General features: G+C 33.2%; 2 protein-coding genes and 1 long non-coding RNA gene across 4 annotated transcripts; 1 reads left to right on the top strand and 2 right to left on the bottom strand.

Annotated features, from left to right (window-relative positions):
* Positions 1-4: 4 nt before the first annotated feature.
* On the top strand, positions 5-3,315 carry LOC115973494 (protein NETWORKED 1D-like; the record flags this gene model as incomplete). The annotated part of the gene is made up of 2 exons (XM_031093755.1): positions 5-811; positions 1,782-3,315. Coding segments are annotated over 2 exons (2,013 nt in total), but the record flags the coding sequence as incomplete, so codon positions are not given.
* Positions 3,316-6,779: 3,464 nt separating this feature from the next.
* On the bottom strand, positions 6,780-9,462 carry LOC115973493 (protein ANTAGONIST OF LIKE HETEROCHROMATIN PROTEIN 1-like). 2 transcript variants are annotated; one of them, XM_031093754.1, is made up of 4 exons: positions 9,107-9,192; positions 8,485-8,557; positions 8,230-8,329; positions 6,780-8,010 (listed from the first exon to the last, which is right to left on the bottom strand). In XM_031093754.1, the coding sequence occupies exons 3-4, from the start codon at positions 8,285-8,287 to the stop codon at positions 6,956-6,958; spliced, it is 1,113 nt and encodes a 370-aa protein (XP_030949614.1). In that variant the 5' UTR covers positions 8,288-8,329; positions 8,485-8,557; positions 9,107-9,192; the 3' UTR covers positions 6,780-6,955. The 2 variants fall into 2 exon arrangements, with proteins under 2 accessions (XP_030949614.1, XP_030949613.1); XM_031093753.1 differs by lacking the exons at positions 8,230-8,329; positions 8,485-8,557 and having other exon boundaries at positions 9,107-9,462.
* Positions 9,463-16,550: 7,088 nt separating this feature from the next.
* On the bottom strand, positions 16,551-18,928 carry LOC115973495. Its single transcript, XR_004087740.1, has 3 exons — positions 18,760-18,928; positions 18,182-18,280; positions 16,551-16,823 (listed from the first exon to the last, which is right to left on the bottom strand). It is a non-coding gene; the product is annotated as an uncharacterized LOC115973495 (long non-coding RNA).
* Positions 18,929-21,634: the final 2,706 nt, after the last annotated feature.

Raw genomic sequence — 21,634 nt, forward strand, 5'->3', positions numbered from 1 at the left:
GGATGAAAAACATAACCTAGAAGAAGCACACTGGGCCTTGTTTGGTGAAACAATGTCTCAGTGTAACCTTTCTCTGATTTTTAATAATATAGTCTTTGAAAAGTTCGTGGAACTGGAAGAGCTCACCAAAGATTTGGTTAAACTTCGTTTCATCACTAATGACCTAGAAGAGAAGCTAAGAATTATGGAGGGTAAATATGATGGTGTGGAAATGGAAAATTCAGATCTCAAGGAGTTGGTGAATAATTTGGAGAATGAGATTGTATCAGTTAAATCTGCTAGTGATCAATTAAGATGTGAAGTTGTGAGTGGAAAGGATCTATTGTGCCGTAAGAAAAATGAGCTTTCAGAAGCAGAACAGATAATCAGTGCTATAACCAATGAGAAAACAGAGTTGCACAACTTTGTGGAGGATCTGAAGAATAAATGTGATGAGGCTAAAATTAGGGAGGAAATGTTGAGTTCTGAACTGCAAAAGGGGAGAGATGAGACTGAACTGTGGGAGTCTCAGGCTGCCACTTTTTTTTCTGAACAGCAAAGCTCCTCCGTCTGTGAAGTGTTGTTTGAAGGCAAGATTCGTGAGCTAATTGAAGCATGTGAGAGCCTTGAAGATAGAAGTAATTCCAAAGATATGAAGATTGAATTGCTGAAAGATAGAATTAGCACCTTGGAATTCGAAAATGGAGGACTACAAGCTCAGTTGGCTGCATATACCCCAGCTGTCATCTCTTTCAAAAATTGCATATCATCTCTGGAGAAGCATACTTTTTTCAATTATAAACCTCTCGCAGTTGAAAATGAAGAAGCAATGGTAATTTCTATCTATTCTCCATTACTGAAATTTCTGCCCTTATGGAGACCAAGGTCTATTTCTTAAATGCTTCATTCCATTTATTGCCTTATCCTGTTATACGTACTCTATGCATTAGCAAAATTGGATTTACCTTGAGCCATAATATTGTGTCGTGTAACATGTATGAGTTCTTAAAGCTTTAATTGAACTTGCTACTGGAAGAAGCAATGGTAATCCCTTTATAAAAGTGTGATTTTTCTTGTCTGTGGTAGCTCCTATCTATGTACCTTACCTCACTAGCATGGCCTTGTCTTTTCTTTCACATTTTTATTCAATGAGTTGCTGAGACGTAGGATTTAGTAGAATTAACTTTCTGATTTGGTGGTCAATTAGGAAACACTGATACTTCAAAATAGCAGCCATATCCACACCAGACACCTATCAGATATGGAAGATATGGATAATTAGTGTAGGATACTTCTTTATTATTTTTTTATCATCTCTTTTTTTCTCTTACTTTCTTTCTATGGAACTAATGACTTAATAATTTATTATTTATACATGTTTTTATGCCTCTTAGAATTTGTTGCTTACATTTAAGCTAAAACTTAGTATAATATGTACATCAAAAGATATTTGTATATGTATTAATTGATTAAATTATCTATACTATATTATATCCTAAATTTTCAAGAATTAACATATTGCTGTGTTGGTAACTTTCATATACATATCCCATATCTGTATCGGTGCTTCCTACGTGGCTAATTTTTAAAATTCTAGGAGTTTTAAGGGGCTGTTGCAGTGTGCTCAATTTTACTGTTAGCTTCTCATTATTAAAAATTTCACAATAAGGTTTTTCATTACATGGGTTGTATACGAGGGACACCTTATGATGTAGTGTCCCCCCACCCCCCTTTCTAACTCTAACATGTGATTTTGGTTCTCATGTAATAATGTCCGTGCTTTATATCCCACATGTTTGCAGGATGCTCATTTAATGACTCACCCTATTGCTGAAAGCTATCAACAAAGGGATGAAGATCAAATTTCCATGGAGCCGGATGGATTTTCAGACTTGCAGGATGTGCAAAGAAGGATCAAAGCTATTGAAAAAGCAGTGGTAGAAGCAGAGAGGCTTGCGATGCTGGAGCACCTTAACACGAATGCCAAACTAGAGACTGCATTGAGAGAGATTGAAGAGTTAAAATCTCAAAGCCGCTTGTCTCGAGAATATGTTGTAACAAGCAAGCATATTACTCCATATCAGGTCAAAGAGGAACTTGGGGACAGACACAGTAATGATCTAAAGCTGGGGAAACAGACACGTGAAATCTCTGAAGCAAGGAATGAAGTTCTGACTAAAGATATCATGCTTGATCAGGTATCTGATTGTTCATCATATGGGATAAGCAGGAGAGAAACTGTAGAGACTGATCAGATGCTTGAGTTATGGGAAACCGCAAACCGGGATGGCAGCATTGACCTGAGGGTTGGCAAGTCTCAGAAGGCGGCCACTGCAAAACATGCTCGCAATCAGATTGGAGCTGTCAAGGAACACAAGCATTCGTATCCCTATTCAGAATCATCGTTTGAGAAGGAGTTAGGTGTGGACAAATTAGAAATCTCTGATAGACATACCGAGCCCAGTCAAGAAGGGAACAAGAGGAAGATTTTAGAAAGACTTGATTCAGATGCCCAAAAGTTGACAAACCTTCAAATCACCGTGGAAGACTTGAAGAGGAAGGTAGGGATTACTGAGAAGAGCAAAAAGGGCAGAGGCATTGAATTTGATACAGTTAAGGTGCAGCTGGATGAATCTGAGGAGTCCATCATGAAGTTGTTTGATGTAAACCGCAAATTGATGAAGACAGTGGAAAACAGTTCCTTGTCCTTTGATGGAATTTCTGCAATAGAGTCAGATGAGAGTGGAAATGCTAGGAGGAGAAAAATTTCTGAACAGGCACGAAGAGGGTCTGACAAAATTGGGCGCTTGCAGTTGGAGGTGCAGAAAGTACAGTTTCTTCTACTGAAACTCGATGATGACAAAGAAGGCAAAGGTAAAACAAGAATCAGTGACCGAAAACCAAGAGTTCTGCTGAGAGATTATCTTTATGGTGGGGTAAGAACCAGCCACAAGAGAAAGAAGGCGCCTTTTTGTGCATGTGTCCAACCTCCAACTAAGGGGGATTGAAGCAGTTTCATTTTTTCGGCAAATAATCAGGATAAAGTAATGAGACTTTAGTTTGATTTCTGTAGAGTTCCATTCATACAGGTGTTTTAGACCTACATGTTTTTACAATGTCTTATAGAGAGGATCAGGTCTTCTTTAGCTTAGAGACCCTGTAGTAAATTTCAGGCCCCTTCTAATTTTACAGAGGCTGCTCTCTTGGGAGCGTGGTTCATCCCCGCTTCCTATTATATTTTCTACCATGCATAAATAATCTGGGTGTAAATGAAAATAGTATTTCTCTCAAGGTTGCTGATGTTGTCTTGTGGATTGAATTTTATGCATTGCACATCTATGTACACAAAAAATAGCAAAACTTCAGCTTGCAATAACTTGAGTTTCTACCATGTGGTGTGCCATTTGAAAGAGGAATTGAAATACTTCTTCTGCCTCGTGAATTTCTGACAACTCTTTATTAATGTATTTGTTTAACACATTTAACACTTTAATTTCAAATATCTTAATTCATAATTGCATTTAATGCATTTATTTTTCAAAATATTTTTTTTAGAAACATTTTTTTTTTTTCAAATTATTAAATTACTACAGTTGTATAACTTATTTGCATTGATTTATTTCACTAAAAAAATAAACTGCAAAAGTATATTTGTACTTAGAAAAGGCAAACTTTTAAAATGGTGTACATATGCCAAATAAACTGAACAAATTGGAGGGGGGTTGCTGGTCAAATCTAATACAGTAACACCCTTTGTTCCTTATTATTTATCTTCGCCAATGAAAAGGAAAATCAAATTTAATTACACATGTGAATTCACTCAAACAAACTTTCACATTCTTTTTTTTTTCCTAATCATTTCACATTCTTAATATTTTATTTTCATCTTTAAAAAATGTCATAATTGAAACTAATCTGCTGAATAAATTGGCTATCGACCCCTTCAGATACAAAAATCCAGATTTTCCTTTGTTTATTGCTTGGCCAGACCACAAACAGAACTTTTCCAAGTACCCCATTAGAGTAAAACACCTCTGAGATTCTTGCTTTGCAAAGGAGCAACAAATCATCAGCATATAATAATTGAAGAAAATTCTGGTCCACAGGCAGCAGCATGGACACTCTTCAAAGAGAAATCAACTTCTCTTTTAATCTTTTATAATTAAAAAAATAAAAAATAAAAATCTCTTTTAATCATTTAGATAAAACTTCAGTGTATAAAATAAAGAAATATGGAGATATTGGGTCACCTTATTGTAAAATCTTATAAACCAGTGGAGAGTAGGATTGAAATTTTCTTGTTCGTCTCAGTCTTCTTAGGCATCGGATGACAATGGTGTCATTCTCATTTGCTTTCAATTTCTAATAGTCGAGCTGTTATTAAAAACTAGTCGCAGACCCATACGATGCGTGAGAATATATAATTACTTTGATATTGTGGTATGATGTATAATTTGTTCTCTCTGAAAATAAAAAAAAAAAATTCTAAAATTATTTTTCATCTATCCATCTTTATATATATATATATATATATATATATATATATCATATTATTATTTGTCGTGTTTGATTGAAATTATTTCTTTTTGACGTAGTCCATATTTTTCTAAATTATATTATGGTATGTTGTGTTTTCTTTTTCTTTTTTTTCAAATATATTATTCAAATTTCTCATTTCTTAAATGAGATATTGTAATAATCAAAACTCATCACACAATTACACTTGATATTGCTTCAATAGTTGAGAAACTCATTCAAATACATAGCAAGATTGTATTTTGATATAAATTCTAATTTTATTTTTCAAAATAACGAAGTATTATGTCAAACAAAAATCAAACAAAAGCTATGAGATAGAGAGAAAAGGCTTGTGATGGAGAACTCAAAAACACACACAAAATCGTATATTAACCCAAAATAGTGTTATAAAAAAAATACGATGATTCATCACCTAAAGTTAAGTTGCAAGAAAGAATAAATAATCGAGAAAGAGAATAATCACATTTTTCGAGAGAGACCTAAATTAGATAAATTTATAAAAAATAAGATGAGAAGAAGAATAGTTAAAATAAAAGATATAGTCACACCAAATTATCCAAGTCATGTTTTGTAATTGAATAATATTATATTCTTATATACTGTCTTTATAATGCAATATGATAGCATTTAACAATCAAAGAAAAGAAAAAGAAATGATTATCAAAAAAAGAAAAAGAAAAAGAAATATAACAACTTAAAAACACAAAACCAAAAAGTTTAAAGCATGAAATACAATTTAATCTTATTTATTTTTTGTAGTGGTATGCATCAGCCTAAAGTAGCATTTTAAAAAACACATAAATTTATCAACCAAAAGTAAAGATATAAAACATAAAAAAAAATCCACACAAAAAAGGAGAGAGAGAGAGAATAATAGTAGAGCTCTAAAGAACATGGAAATTCATCAACATAAAGTAAAGATACCCAAAAAAAAAAAAAAAACATGAGAAAGAGAGAGAGTAATAACCTTTTTATGTGATAAAATATGTATAGAGTGAGAAAGAAAATAGCAAATTTATAGTAAGAGGATGGGGATAAGAATAGTCAAAATAAAAAGAAGATGAAGGATAAGGAAGAGTGATATTAATTTTGATAGTAGTTGGGAGATGAAAAGGTAAAAAAAAAAAATAAAGAATAAATAATCAAGAAATAGTGTTATAAAAAAATACAATGATTCATCAACCTAAAGTTAAGGAGAAGTGATACGTTCACAACATTTTTACAACAAATCATAAGTAGTTAGTTGTTATTGGTTCAAATTTGAACCTACTACTAGGATTACTTTTTTACCTCAATAATAATAACCAGTAACAACTTGCTACTTATGATTTGTTGCAAAAAAGAATAAATAATCGAGAAAGAGAATAATCACCTTTTTTAGGAGAGACCTAAATTAAATAAATTTATAGAAAATAAGATGAGAAGAAAAATAGTCAAAATAAAAGATATAGTCATACCAAATTATTCAAGTCATGTTATGTAATTGAATAATATTATATTCTTATATACTATCTTTATAATGCAATATGATAGCATTTAACAATCAAAGAAAAGAAAAAGAAATATCACAACTTAAAAACATAAAACCGAAAAGTTTGGAGTGTGAAATACAACTTAAAGGAGAGTTCTAAAGAACACAAATTCATCAATCTAAAAAAAAATAAAAATCCACACATAAAAGGGGAGAGAGAGAGAGGGGGAGAATAATAGTAGAGTTCTAAAGAACATGGAAACTCATTAACATAAAGTAAAGATACCAAAAAAAAAACCCAAAAAGAAAGAGAAAAAAAACATGAGAAAGAGAGAATAACCTTTTTACGTTATAAAATATGTATAGAGTGAAAGAGAGAATAACAAATTTATAGTAAGAGGATGGAGATAAGAATAGTCAAAATAAAAGAAAGATGAAGGGATAAAGGAAGAGTGATATTAACGTTGATAGTAGTGGAGAGATGAAAAAGTAAAAAGGAAAGGAAAAAGTTGGAGAAAATGCAAAAATAAACTACAAAATTAATAAATAAATAAAAATAGTCAAAAAATAAGAGAGAAATGATTGAAAATAAGTAGGTGATACGGTCGCTGATGTGGCTCAATTAGAGCGTAGCAATAATAAATGCTACGCTTCAGCTTTTAAATATATATATAGATAAAACCATAATTACATGATAGTAAAATGATTGATGAGAAACTTATGAATCCGAAATGATCCTCAATACCAAAGAAAAGTTATGGCCCCAACATTCCCCAAAAAGTGGGGCAAATAACCAAATCTTGACGTTTAGAAAACCAAATGGCACTTCAAAGAATAAACTGTTTTTATAATCTTAATTTCAACAACAAAATGCACATGACACCCGTTTAAAGAGGTTGAACTTCAATCTAGGCTACAACAACACAGAAAGCAGTATTAGTGCTGTAAATAAAGAATAGAATTAGATTACTTTGACACAGCTTTTTCTTTGCCCTGATGGAAGAATTTGGCTAGGTTGTCTCTCATAGTCCTCCCCAATGGATCAACTTGCTTACAGTACTGTTCTCCATATCCAGGGTCATGATGACCAGACAAAGCAACATCTGGAAGTAAATTATCTCCACAGTCAATCACAATATTGTGTAGTAAACAACATACTAGGATAATGCTAGGCAGTTTCCGCTTATCTGGCCTCCACATAACCTTGTTAAGGATTCTCCAACTACCCTTTACCCGTGAGAATGCCCTCACTGCAAGCAACCTTGCGGCCTCATGCAAGGCATTGAACGTGGACATGGAAGCCGAGAGGCCATTACTATCATAGGGGGTTATGAGCCATGGAAGAAGAGGGTAGCCAACTCCACCAACTATAAACTCCCTAATGTCCTCTCCTCCAAGTAAAGTTCTTACACTTCCATTTAAACGCTCTCCACCCTCACAGAGTTTGGAAAAACCAGTACACTTCAATACCCTGGAAACTGTCATGCCTCCAGGCCAACCTGTAACAATATCAAGAAATCTCATTTCGTGGTCAACAATTCCCTGCAATAGCATGCTGTAGTTATTCTCTGGATCACACCAATCATCAGAGGTCTGTACAGCGGGAAGGGTCATGATGATGTGTGTTGCATCAATGGCTCCACAACAATTAGGCATCCCAAAAGACACTTCAAATTTGGACTTGACTTCCTCCATTCTATTGGAATCGGGCCACTTGAGATGATGTTTGGCACGTTCTTCTAGTGCTTCAATGAATCTCCAAGTCACCTGAGAAACTGTGGACTGGCCAACCCCAAATGAAGCTCCCACGGAGACTTGGGACTCACCAGAGGCCAGCCTTCTCAAGGCGATTGCAACCTGTTTCTCAACACTAAGAAGTCTTCCCTCGATGTTGATAAGCCCTGACGGTGGCCTTGATATAAGATCTTCTCTTACAAGAGAACAGATATATTCAAAGGTATTTTTTGAAACCCTGAAGAAATGCTTGAAACCTTCTGCTTCATCACTGGGTACCGAACTACCTGTAAGTTTGAAGTACAGAAATATACTTCAAAGTTATCATGGATTTCAATTCACAAAGTTAAAGTCAAACTACTTATCTCATACTCAAATCTAATATTTCCAAGATTAGGAACCAAATTCATCATTCTACTTCAAATTTCTTACTCAAATGCCACTATTTTTATGCTCTATTTTTCAGAGTTCCTTAACTCATTAAAAACAAGGTATCAGTGGCTTACGCTCCAGAATCCACTCTAGGATTGTGCCTAAAACGCTACCCATTCCTTTCTGAGACATGTCTGAGCTTGTGTTGTGACAGTACTAAAACCATTAAATCACCTAAACTTAAAAGTAGAGTATTGCAAAGTCATTTTGGACCCAAATAACAAATTCCTTCAAATGGAATTTAGCACAACAAACATATCAAATACAGAAACCCATTAATAGTATAACTCAGACCAAAATCATGATAGAAAAAAAAAACATAAATTTACCTCAAAATAGGAGTGCCCACGAGTTTTTGCACAACAAGCATTATCAAATACACAAGCCCATCAATTCTATAACCTTCACAAAATTCATGATAGCCAAAAAAAGAATATAACTTTACCTCAAAATATGAATGCCCATGAGTTAAATTCACACTAAAAATGCAGTGAAGGAAGGTAAAAAAGAGTGAGTGAGATCAAAATGAAACCACATCATCAAACACACAAACCCATTAATACTACTACCCTGAACAAAATCATGAAAGAGGAAAAAAATACCTCAAAATATGAATGCCAAAACAAACATGATCAAATACACAAACCCATTACTACTATAATCCTGATCAAAACCATGGTAGAGTACAAAAATAAAATTGTCTCTCTTCTTTTTTTTCTTTTTTTTTCCCCTCAAATTATGAAAAAAGAACAGAACCCCATTAATACTATAACCCTGATCAAAACCATGATAGCAAAAACACACAACTTTACCATAAAATATGAATGCCCATGAGTTGAATTTCTTCTAAAAACACTCAGTGAAGGAAGGAAAAGAAGAGTGAGTGAGATAATAAAAAAAACTAAAAAAAAAAAAACGATAAAAAAAAAAAAAAAGGAAAGAAAAAGAAACCTGGGGTTGAAGAAGAATTCTTGCGCCAGAAAGTGTCCCACCAGTCAGACTCAGTGGGTTTGGACTCAACAGGAGGAACCACAGTGCTTATACTTTTGCGTTTCTTCAATTTTTTCAGCTCCCTTTTGCTCTTCTTCGATTTCTTATGCGGCGCCATGGACCACAAGACAAGAGTTTAGAGTGAGAGTTAGGGAAGGAAATAAAATTCAGGAAATGTGTTGTTGGACTTTGGACTTGGACTTCGAGGGAGACAAGAAATTGAGGGAATTTGAAGCTTCCTATTAAGCTTTAATTGAAGCTCTCATTTGATCACTCTCTTTACTCTCTAGTACCAATTTTGGCTGATTAGCACATTTTTAGGAGGGTAATTCTACAGTACCCAAAAAAAGTTACCGTACCCGCTGATAGTAAACTTGGTCTATAGTTCCTTTTTTTTTTTTTTTTTTTTTTTTTTTTCCTCACATTTGACAGTTTCATCATCATATTGTACAGTTCCAACATCAAATGTGAGAGTTCTTTTATTACATTTGGTGGTTCCGTTACTTTTTTCTTACATTTGACGATTCTATTCTCATATTGTGCAGATCCAACTTCACATGTGACAGTTCTTTTGTCACATTCGGTGATTCCCTTTTTTTTTTCTCACATTTGACGGTTCCATCGTCACATTGTGCAGTTTCAACATCACATGTGACAATTCTTTTCTCACATTTAATGATTCCTTTACTTTTTTTTCTCACATTTAACAGTTTTATCGTCACATTATGCAGTTCCAACATCACATGTGACAGTTCTTTCTCACATTTAATACTTCCCTTACTTTTTCTCACATTTGACAGTTTTATCCTCACATTGTGCAGTTCCAACATCACATGTGATAGTTCTTTTCTCACATTTAGTGGTTTTCTTACTCTTTTGTCACATTCGGCGATTCTGTTATTTTTTTCCTCACATTTAACGGTTTCATCCTCACATTGTGCAGTTTCAACATCACATGTAACGGTTTTTTTGTCACATTTAGTGGTTTCTTTTTTTTTTTTTTATCACATTTGACGGTTCCATCGTCACATTGTGCAGTTCCAACATCACATGTGATAATTCTTTTGTCACATTTAATGGTTCCTTTACTTTTTTCTCACATTTGACAGTTCATCGTCACATTTGACAGTTTCATCATCACATTTTACAGTTCCAACATCACATGTGACAGTTCTTTTCTCACATTTAATGGTTCCCTTACTTTTTTCTCACATTTGACAGTTCTATCCTCACATTGTGCAATTCCAACATCACATGTGACAGTTCTTTTCTCACATTTAGTGGTTCCCTTATTCTTTTGTTACATTCGGCGGTTCCCCTATTTTTTTCTCACATTTGACAGTTTCATCATCACATTATGTAATTCCAACATCACATATGACAATTCTTTTCTCACATTTAATGGTCCCCTTACTTTTTTCTCACATTTGACAGTTTCATTCTCACATTGTGCAGTTCCAACATCACATGTGACAGTTTTTTTCTCACATTTAGTGGTTCCCTTACTCTTTTGTCACATTCGATGGTTCCCTTATTTTTTTTCTCACATTTAATGGTTCCATTCTCACATTGTGTAGTTCCAACATCACATGTGACAGTTTTTTTCTCACATTTGGTGGTTCCCTTACTTTTTTCTTACATTTGACAGTTTCATCCTCACATTGTACAGTTCCAACATCACATGTGACAGTTCTTTTCTCACATTTGGTGGTTCACTTACTTTTTTTCTCTCACATTTGACTATTCTATCTTCACATTGTGCAGTTCCAACATCACATTTGACAATTCTTTTGTCATATTCGGTGGTTCCCTTGTTTTTTTTCTCACATTTGACGGTTTTATTATCATATTGTGCAGTTCCAACATCACATTTAACAGTTCTTTTGTCACATATAGTGGTTCTTTTATTTTATTTTCTCAAATTTGATGGTTCCATTATCATATTAAGCAGTACCAACATCACATCTATTCTATTTTTGTCACATGTGACAGTTCTTTTGTCACATTAGGTGGTTCCCTTACTTTTTTCTCACATTCGACAGTTTCATCCTCACATTGTGTAGTTCCAACATCACATGTGACAATTCTTTTGACACTTCAGTGGCTCCCTTATTTTTTTCTTATATTTGACAGTTTCATCCTCACATTGTAAAGTTCCAATACTACATGCGACAGTTCTTTTCTCACATTTGGTGGTTCCCTTACTTTTTTTCTCACATTTGACGCTTCCATTTTCACATCGTGCAATTTCAACATCACATTTGACAGTTCTTTTGTCACATTCGGTGATTCCCTTTTTTTTTTTTCTCACATTTGATGGTTCCATCGTCACATTGTACAATTCCAACATTACATTTGATAGTTCTTTTGTTACATTTAGTGGTTCCTTTATTTGTTTCTCAAATTTGATGATTCTACTATCACATTGTGCAGTTCCAATATCAAATTATACAGTTCTCCTATCACATATAATTACTCCTTTATTTTTTTCTCAAATTTGATGGTTTTATTGTTATATTAAGTAGTACCAACATCGCATTTGACTCTATTTTTGTCACATTTAATGGTACCCTATTTTTTATTCTCAAATTTGACAGTTCTATTATTACATTGGGCAATATCAACATCACTTCTAATCGTATTTTTGTCACATTCAATGGTACTCTATTTTTTTCTTACAATTTACAATTCAATTGTCACAGTAGGCAGTACTAATATCACATCTAACCATAATTTTACATTTGGACCTACTACTGAAGTCACTTTTTTATTTACTAATAATCGCTCATCACAATATTAATTTTTTTTAAAGTTATTAAAAAATTTAGATCTAAAATCTAAAACCAAAAAAAAAAAAAAAAACATCCTAAGAAATTAGCCCAACCACAATAATTACTTTTGTTCACAAAAAAAATCAACCGGTTTTATCTTGGTTTCTTCCACACTTAATTGGTGTACCAATTAACTTCTTACGTATCCCCTCTTGGAAGCTTCCATCACATTTAGGGGCATACCTCCCTATAAAATAACCTAGTTGAGGTCACTTTCTTGATATTTATATTTTTATTATTTATATATACTATAAAACCAAAGATGTATAACCTTGTATGCTCTCTAATTGTTCTTATGCAATATCTGCAACTTAATCATAGTTGTGTGTTTATTGTGGTGTCTAAGGTTGGAAATAGGGTAACTATACAATTAGCAAGTTATGCAAAAAAGTCCAATCCAAAGATTATTGACAACTTTAAAATTTTCAGTAAACACTTGAATTGAAACTACAAATCTAATATGAAATAGTCATCAATCAAGGCTACTACACCGGGTTTTATGTTTTTTAGGCATTTTCATTAGATCCACGTGTGCGGAAGTGTCCCAAATGACTGGTACCAACATCACATTTGATTGTACATTTCTCACATTCGGTGGTATTTTAATTTTTTCCTCACATTTGACAGTTCCATTATCACATTGAGCAATACTAACATCACATGTGATTGCACTTTTGTCACATTTGATGGTTCCCTTATTTTTTTCTCACATTTGATGATTCCATTGTCACATTAGGCAGTACTAACATCACATTTGATCGTACTTTTGCCACATTTGGTTGTACTCTTATTTTTTTCTTACATTTGATAGTATCATATTCAAATTGTACAGTACCAACATCACATGTGATTGTACTTTTGTCACATTCGGTGCTTTTTTTTTTTTCTCACATTTGATGGTTCCATTGCACATTGGGCAGTACTAACATCTTATTTGACTGAACTTTTCTCACATTTAGTGGTACTTTAATCTTTACTCACATTTGACAATTCCATTGTCACATTGAGCATAGGGGTGGGAAAATCTGACATGACCTGCGAACCTGACACGACTAACCCGTTTATAAACAGGTCATGGGTTAAGACTAAACAGGTTCGGGTCATATTCGGGTTGACACAACTAATCCATTTAAAAACGAGTCATGTTTGTGTTCAACATGCGAACCTGACTGACCTATTTAACATGTTTAGATTCTTAAATTATTAATGTAAGGACCATAATTGATATCCTAGCCCAAGATATGAATGGACTTAAGCCCAAAAGCCCAAAACAATGAATTTGTAGAGAATAGATTAGAAAACTGGGTTTTAGTTAACCAAACAACAAATTAGATAGGTTTGATGACAAATGAATGAAAATATATAAGTGTAAACTGAAGAAAAAACGTCCTCGGCAAAGTCCGAGGACACTGGTTCTTATATAATGTTCTTAGGTAATTTTACAAGTTTGGTTCTAGATTGCTACAGTGTTTCTTCCTTGATTTTTCTGATCCCCTTGTCTCAATGCCACTTCCTTTTTTATACTGTCTTTCCTTTTCATCTTCACCTTCCACGTGCATGCCAGACGGTTGGGGTGGATACTTGTCTCATCAGCACTCCTCATAAGTCCTTATGTAGTAGCTGTAAAGCTGAAATCCACTGTTCAGGCATCACCTCCACATTAATGCGGCCAGAGAGTTAGCTGCAATGCATTTAATGCGGTGGTAGCAGCTTTCTCCTTAGATATTTTAGAACTCCTCCCTATCTGATGTCTTTGCAATGCTTATCCGCTCCAACTGAATTTCCGGGATTGTTACCCTTGTTGACAGGCTATCTCTTAGGACCTCGGCTTTGTCTAGCCAAAGACGCATTCATCCTCGGCCCACTCTCATAAGCCATTATGACCAAAACTAACCTCTTTATTCATCAACACAGTCTCTTCTGATGAAAACTTCTCCTCAGACAGATCCTTGTCCTCGTCTTAGGCGATGAGCCCAAGATACAACCAGATAAAGAACTCCTGGGCTCAACATCCCTAGAATTAATTATTTTGATATTATTACTTATTTTATGGTTGTTTTTATATGTTTATTACTATATTTATAGTTGTAATTGTATATTAATTTTAGATATATGAGAATTGATAAAAATTATATAGGTTAGGTATGACCTATTAATAAAAAAATTATTAAACGGGCCATTTGTATTAACTTTTACATGACTTGTTAATTAAACGAGTTAAACTTGTCAGGTTAGGTCGACCTGTGTTAATAAACAGGCCATGTTCGGGTTGAGGATTCCTGACACGTTTACTAAACAAGTCAGGTTCGGGTCAAACCATATAGTCAAATACTTATGGCTTGACATGACACGAACCCGACCCGCGAACACAAATTGCCACCTCTAATTGGACAGTACCAATATCACATGTGACCGTACTTTTGATAGTTCTTTTTTTTTTTTTTTTTTTCTTCTCACATTTGATGGTTTTTTTATCACATTAAACAGTACCAATATCACATATGACAGTACTTTTGCCACATTTAGTTGTACTAGTATTTTTTTTTCTAACATTTAATGGTACCATCTTCAAATTGTATAGTATCAAAATCATATGTGACTGTACTTTTGTTATGTTTGGTGGTTCAATTTTTTTTTCTCGCAAATGATGGTTCTATTGTTACATTAGGCAGTACCAACATCACATTTGACTATACTTTTCTCACATTTGGTTTTACTTTAATTTTTTTTCTCACATTTGATGATGCCTTTCTCACATTGTGTGCAGTACCAACATTACATGTGATTGTACTTTTGTCACATTTAGTGGTCCCTTTATTTCTTTCTCACATTTGATGGTTCCATTGTCACATTTGGTTTTACTTTAATTTTTTTTCTCACATTTGACGATGCTTTTCTCACATTGTGCAATACTAATATCACATGTGACTGTACTTTTGTCACATTTAGGGTCCCCTTATTTCTTTCTCACATTTGATGGTTCTATTATCACATTAGGCAATACTAACATCAGATTAGACTGTACATTTCTCACATTCGGTGGTACTTTTGTCCCATTCAATGGTTCTCTTTTTTTTTTTCTCACCAATTACTATAATACCTCTAAAATAAGAAAATTACCGAAATACCCTTAGAACCTAAAAAATGGAAAAAAATCACCCTAAAACTTAAAAATTACTATAAAATCCAAAAAATGACTGAAATAACCACGAACTTAAAAAATGACCAAAATAGCCTTAGGAAAAAAAAAATTACCACGTGACCTTAAAACTTAAAAAATGACTAAAATTACCATAAAACCTAAAAAATGACTAAAATAACCACGAAACCTAAAATATGACCAAAATACCCCCTGAAACCTCTATTCGCAAAACCAAAATGAAAATAAAAATTTTATACAACCACTCTATTTGCTTGATTTGAAACCCGTTGATTTTGAAATTAATGGATTTAAAAAGCCTTAATTTGAAATCCATTGATTTTTAAATTCCTTGTTTAGGTCTTTTTATACAATGAAGGATTTGAAATTTCATTGTTTAGATACATAAATTTGAATTTGGATTTAAGATCAATAAAATATTTTTTCCAATTATTATTTTTCTAAAACCTTCTACATTTTAATTTTAGTAACATTTTTTAATAAATACATGAGATAATAAAAAAGCCATTGATAATCCAATTGACAAGATGATGACTAAAAGTCTATCATCGGACAAAATGGACTTCTGCCCTTTTCAGGCAAATTAATTAGCTTTTTGCCCTTCTTCCCAAACTAAATAGGGAAATGCCCCTCTTTTGAAACTCGATTTTTTCAAAATCGAGTTAAGCCCTATGTGACTTTTTCAAGGACCTATAGTAACGTTTTTAAGGACCTATAGTGGCGTTTTGTAACTTGATATCCATGAAATCGAGTTATAGGCAATTTTATTGCCTATAACTCGATTTCATGAATATCAAGTTTATTGCCTATAACTCGATTTCATGAATATCAAGTTACAAAACGTCACTATAAATTCTTAAAATGTCACTATAGGTCCTTAAAAACGTCACTATAGGGCTCTAGATTTTTTTTTTTTTTTTTTTTAACTCGATTTTGAGAAAGTCGAGTTTCAAAAGAGAAGCATTTCCCTATTTAGTTTGGAAAGAAGGGCGAAAGGCTAATTAATTTGGCTGAAAAGGGTAGAAGCCCATTTTGTCCGTCTATCATCATAGCTAACTAATTATTATTATTTTTTTTTCCAACTATTGATAACTAAAATGTTCTATATCAACCTAAAGAGAGAACATAAATGCATGAGTTTTTTCTCAACATTTAAAATCTCAAACTAAAAAATTGTTTCAAAGTTCTTAACAACTAAAAAGTTTTATTTCAAGAGAGTCGATAAAGTATCCAAAATATGTGTTTTTTGCACAAAATTCAAAACGAAGAAGCCATTGATAGACCAATTGACAAGATAATGACTAAATATCTTCCATCATAGCTGACTAAAAAAAAATGTCTTGCCAACTAAAATATTTTAGAGAGAGAGAGAGAGAGAGAGTACTCAAAATACATGGGTTTTTTAACAACATTCAAAATCTCAAACTTAAAAATTGTTTCAAAGTGGATCTTTTCTACTCTTTTTTCTTTGTCAAGGCTCAATTGCATAACTTATTGATACCAAATGTTGATGTGTTGTTGTGCAATAGGAGACTTCATCAATTTTCTCCTTCCTCAATCATAAATTCAACTGCATCGTCCATATATTTTGCACCAACTCCAATAGCTCTATCCATCCCACACAAGATCTCAATGTCCTCCAATTGTCAATAACTTTGTTTTTATAAGCACATGCTTTTGTATTTTTCTAAGGAGAAAAAAAAGAAGAAGCAATGAGTTAACTTAAATAAAATAAATTGGACAATAAAACAAAGGAAAGGGGAAAAAATAAAATAAAAAGCAGGACATTATGTGATGATTGTATTAGTGATAAACTTATGTAGAAATGAAAGGCATTATGTATCTACAAAATTTTCTCAAAGCAATCTTTAAACACATGGACAAAACTTGTTATAGCTTGAAAACTGCAATACCAGGAAGTAGTCAGCACACAGCCATATAGTTGAGTTAGCCTTGGGAAGTCATTCAATTTGGGCAGATCATAGCAGATACAAAGTCTATAGTTTTTTATTCCAAAATTTTACTTAAGATTATGAGTTACCAAAGATGAAAGATGGCTATTTTTTGTAAAATTAGATCACAATCCATGAAAATATAGTCATAAAGGAAAGAATTGGAGTGTCATTCTTTTATCTGACCAGTTAAGACTTTTACTTTAAACCGATTGAGAGAGGGAGAGCAAGTAATTGTGGCTGTCAACTAAAGCAAATAGGGAAAGCTTGGGCAGGGAGTTGATCATTGGTTTGTTTTAAAGAAGCTCTCTTTTCTAATGTTATAGGAGTTGAGTGTATTTGCCGTAATAGAAGTGGGGTCTTACCCTGTCACTGATATTTGTGTGTTTCCAGGGAGCTTTACGTTATTCCTTTGGTTATTGTAAATCTAGTCTCTATAGAGTGATGTACAGAGAGTGCAGGGTTATTAAAGATCTATGTGCAAGGTTAATAATATATATCTTACCCATAAAGAAAAAAAGAAAAAGAAAAAAGAAGAAGTAAAGAATACTAATGCACTAACAAACCATGTAAATCTGCTTTTACACTACAATGTTTGAAAACTCAACAATACAAATTTAAATAAAAGGAATGTGCAAAGCTAATAATCAATATGTCTACTTGCAAGTTAGCAAAATTAATTGTATTGTTACATGAATGACTCAATGAAATAATCAAGCAGTTTCTGAGTAGAACACAAAGCCAAATGTAAATTTTGTAAGAAAGTGAAAGAGAAGCACTAACTAGTTAAGAAGTGCTCTCAATTTTCCTGTTAATTTTCTTTTTCACTCTTGGTTATCTTGCCTAATTAAAATTTAAACACAAATCATCCATTTGAATGCTTAGACCTTAGAATTGTATCTTTCAATTTCTGTAATTTATGTGTGTATCAACTCTCTGGACTAAGCACTAGACATAACTAGTTGCATTACAAATGTTCTCAACAGCATTTGCCTAAGGGTCTTGCTCTCTTTGTTTCATATGAACAAATTTCCAAGAAATAAAATAAGCTTATAATGGTATGAAGAAATGAATATGAAAAAACTCAATTTACCTTGTGAAATTCACAAAAAAACGATGTCATTGAGTAATCTAAGCACCACCATCACAAAAAGCAGTTCGCTTTCCCTTATTTAGCCATCTGGAAATGCCACTGATAGATTCAACATTGTCAATATGAAAATTACGGGATATATCAAAACATTTTGTTATTTTGATATGCAATCTCTTTAATCTTCTTTTTTGTGTGTGTGGATAAATCAACTGAAAAGTCTATTAGCTCAGACACCAGAAACAACCTGTGATGCTATTCCCAAATACAAAGGTGTGGCCTTCTCCTTTGCTAACAACTAAAAAAAAAAAAAAAAAAAAAAAACCAAATTTCAGCACCACACTAACAAAAACCCAAACCCCCTAATCATTGAACACAAAGCCACAACAAGTTTAGAAAAACCGAATCCCTATGAAGCATTTTAACAAGCACTTTATGTGCCACTTGAAAAGAAATAACCAAATTAGTACCTCTTCAGCATAGAAGTATTGCCAACGTTGTGGTACAATGAAATTTAAGAGCGAAATTCCAAAAAATTCTCAAAAACCAACCAAGAAATTAGGGTTTTATTCTATCCTTACCTTAAAAATCAAAAGATTTGATCCTTTAATAAACCTTCAGCGGTTGGTAAATGGGGATGCCTACGAGATGACGGTGAAATCGATGGACATAAGGAACCCATTTGAGAAGAAGGAATCTGGGTTTTTTAAGAGAATGCCAGAGAGGGAGGATGGGAGAGAGGATGGGGAAGAGGAACCACTGTTTTTCTTTTTTCTTTTTGGCTTTTATATGTTTACTTGGTCTACCGGTAATAGGTTTCCACTAAACTTAAATTAATGGTTAAGATTAAAACAACACAGTTTTAATGGTTGAGATTTGTGTGGGTACCTTACCACTAAAAATATTGTGGGTATGGAGAAGGACCATTTTAGGAATTGTATTTTTAGCCAAATAGATAGCACCCATTTTGAAATATTTTAGGAATGCTATATTATATGGGTCTGGTTAATGTATGCGTATATATTAATAATTTATTTTAGAAAACTTATTATAGAAAATTAAAAAATTATCAAAAAAATTAATCATTTTTTTGTTTTCTCATAAAAAATTTCTTAAAATCGTGGTGTTGCAATGAATCCAGTGGATCATCCTCATAGAGGAGGTGAGGGGCGCACGAAAGGAGGTAGACCTTCGGTTTCACCTTGAGGGAAGCCCACCAAAGTTGGATTCTGAGCAAGGGCGGAATCAAAGTGAAGAAATTCTAAGTTCATACCACGACGATCAATATGGAAGAGCAGTTTTGTTGATGCATTCCTGTTGAGAATGAAGAAGCTTCTGTCAATATTGTGTCGCCCCAAGGAACCCCCTCTTTCTAGTGGGCGGAAATTTTTTTCCTCTCTTTCTCGGCCAATCTCATCCTGGTTTCGATAGAAATAATGCCGGAATGACGTTTTTTTAATTTTTTGAATTTTTTTGCTATTTTTTTTGAAATTTTCTAGCCCGGGTCGGGTAGGAACGGAATTCGGGACTAAATTTTTTTTTTCTCTTTCTTGGCCTATCTCATCCTGATTTGAATAGAAATAATGCCAGAATGATTTTTTTAATTTTTTTAATTTTTTGCTATTTTTTTTGGAATTTTCTTGCCCGGGTCGGGTAGGAACGGAATTCGGGACTAAAATGTTTTTCTCTTTCTCGGCCTATCTCATCTCGGTTTGGATAGAAATAATGCCGGAATGACAATTTTTAATTCTTTGAATTTTTTTGCTATTTTTTTTGGAATTTTCAAGCCTGGGTCGGGTGGGAACGGAAATCAGGACTAAAATTTTTTTCTTACTTTCTCAGCCTATCTCATCCTGGTTTGGATACAGATAATGCCGAAATGATATTTTTTTAATTTTTTTGAATTTTTTTGCTATTTTTTTGGAATTTTCTAGCCCTGGTCGGGGAGGAACGGAATTCGGGACTAAAATGTTTTTCTCTTTCTCGGTCTATCTCATCCCGGTTTGGATAGAAATAACGCCGGTATGATGTTTTTTAATTTTTTGAATTTATTTGTTATTTTTTATAGAATTTTCTAGCCCAGGTCGGGTGGGAATGGAATTCGGGACTAAAACATTTTTCTCTCTTTCTCGGCCTCTCTCATCTTGGTTTGGATAGAAATAATGCCAGAATGATGTGTTTTAATTTTTTGAATTTTTTTGCTATTTTTTTTGGAATTTTCTTACCCTGGTCGGGTAGGAACGGAATTCGGGACTAAATTTTTTTTCTCTTTCTCTGCCTATCTACTCCCGGTTTGGATGGAAATAATGCCGGTATGACGTGTTTTAATTTTTTGAATTTTTTTGCTTTTTTTTTTTTGGAATTTTCTAGCTCGGGTCGGGTAGGAACGGAATTCGAGACTAAAATATTTTTCTCTCTTCCTCGGCCTATCTCATCCCGGTTTGGATAGAAATAATAATGGAATGATGTTTTTTAATTTTTTGGATTTTTTTACGATTTCTTTTGGAATTTTTTTGCCCGGGACGGATAGAAACGGAATTCGGGACTAAAATATTTTTCTCTCTTTCTTGGCCACTCTCATCCTGGTTTGGATAGAAATAATGCTAGAATGATGTGTTTTAATTTTTTGAATTTTTTTGCTATTTTTTTTGGAATTTTCTTGCCCGGGTCGAGTAGGAACGGAATTCGGGTGGAAATTTTTTTTTTTTTTTTTTTTTTTTTTTTTTTTTTTTTTTTTTTTTTTTTTTTTTTATCTTTCTCAGCCTATCTCATCCTGGTTTCAATAGAAATAATGCTGGAAAGATGTTTTTTAGTTTTTTGAATTTTCTAGCCCAGGTTGAGTAGGAACGGAATTCGGGAATAAATTTTTTTTCTCTTTCTAGCCTATCTCATCACGGTTTGGATAAAAATAATGCCGGAATGAGTTTTTTAATTTTTTAAAATTTTTTTCTATTTTTTTTGGAATTTTCTTGCCCGGGTCGGGTAGGAACGGAATTTGGGACTAAAATGTTTTTCTCTTTCTCGACCTATCAAATCCCGGTTTGGATAGAAATAATGCCGGAATGATAATTTTTAATTTTTTGAATTTTTTTGCTATTATTTTTTGGAATTTTCTAGCCCGGGTGGGGTAGGAACGGAATTCGGGACTAAATTTTTTTTCTCACTTTCTCGGCCTATCTCATCCAGGGTTGGAAACAGATAATGCCGGAATGGTTTTTTTAATTTTTTGAATTTTTTTGCTATTTTTTTTTTTTTTGGAATTTTCTAGACCGGGTCGCGAAGGAACGGAATTCGGGACTGAAATGCTTTTCTCTTTCTCGGCCTATCTCATCCCGGTTTGGATAGAAATATTTCCGGTATGATGTTTTTGAATTTTTTGAATTTATTTGTTATTTTTTTTTAATTTTCTAGCTCAGGTCGAGTGGGAACGGAATTCAGGACTAAAATATTTTTCTC

This window comes from Quercus lobata, unplaced genomic scaffold (assembly GCF_001633185.2).
Source record: "Quercus lobata isolate SW786 unplaced genomic scaffold, ValleyOak3.0 Primary Assembly Scq3eQI_1864, whole genome shotgun sequence".
NCBI lineage: Eukaryota > Viridiplantae > Streptophyta > Magnoliopsida > Fagales > Fagaceae > Quercus > Quercus lobata.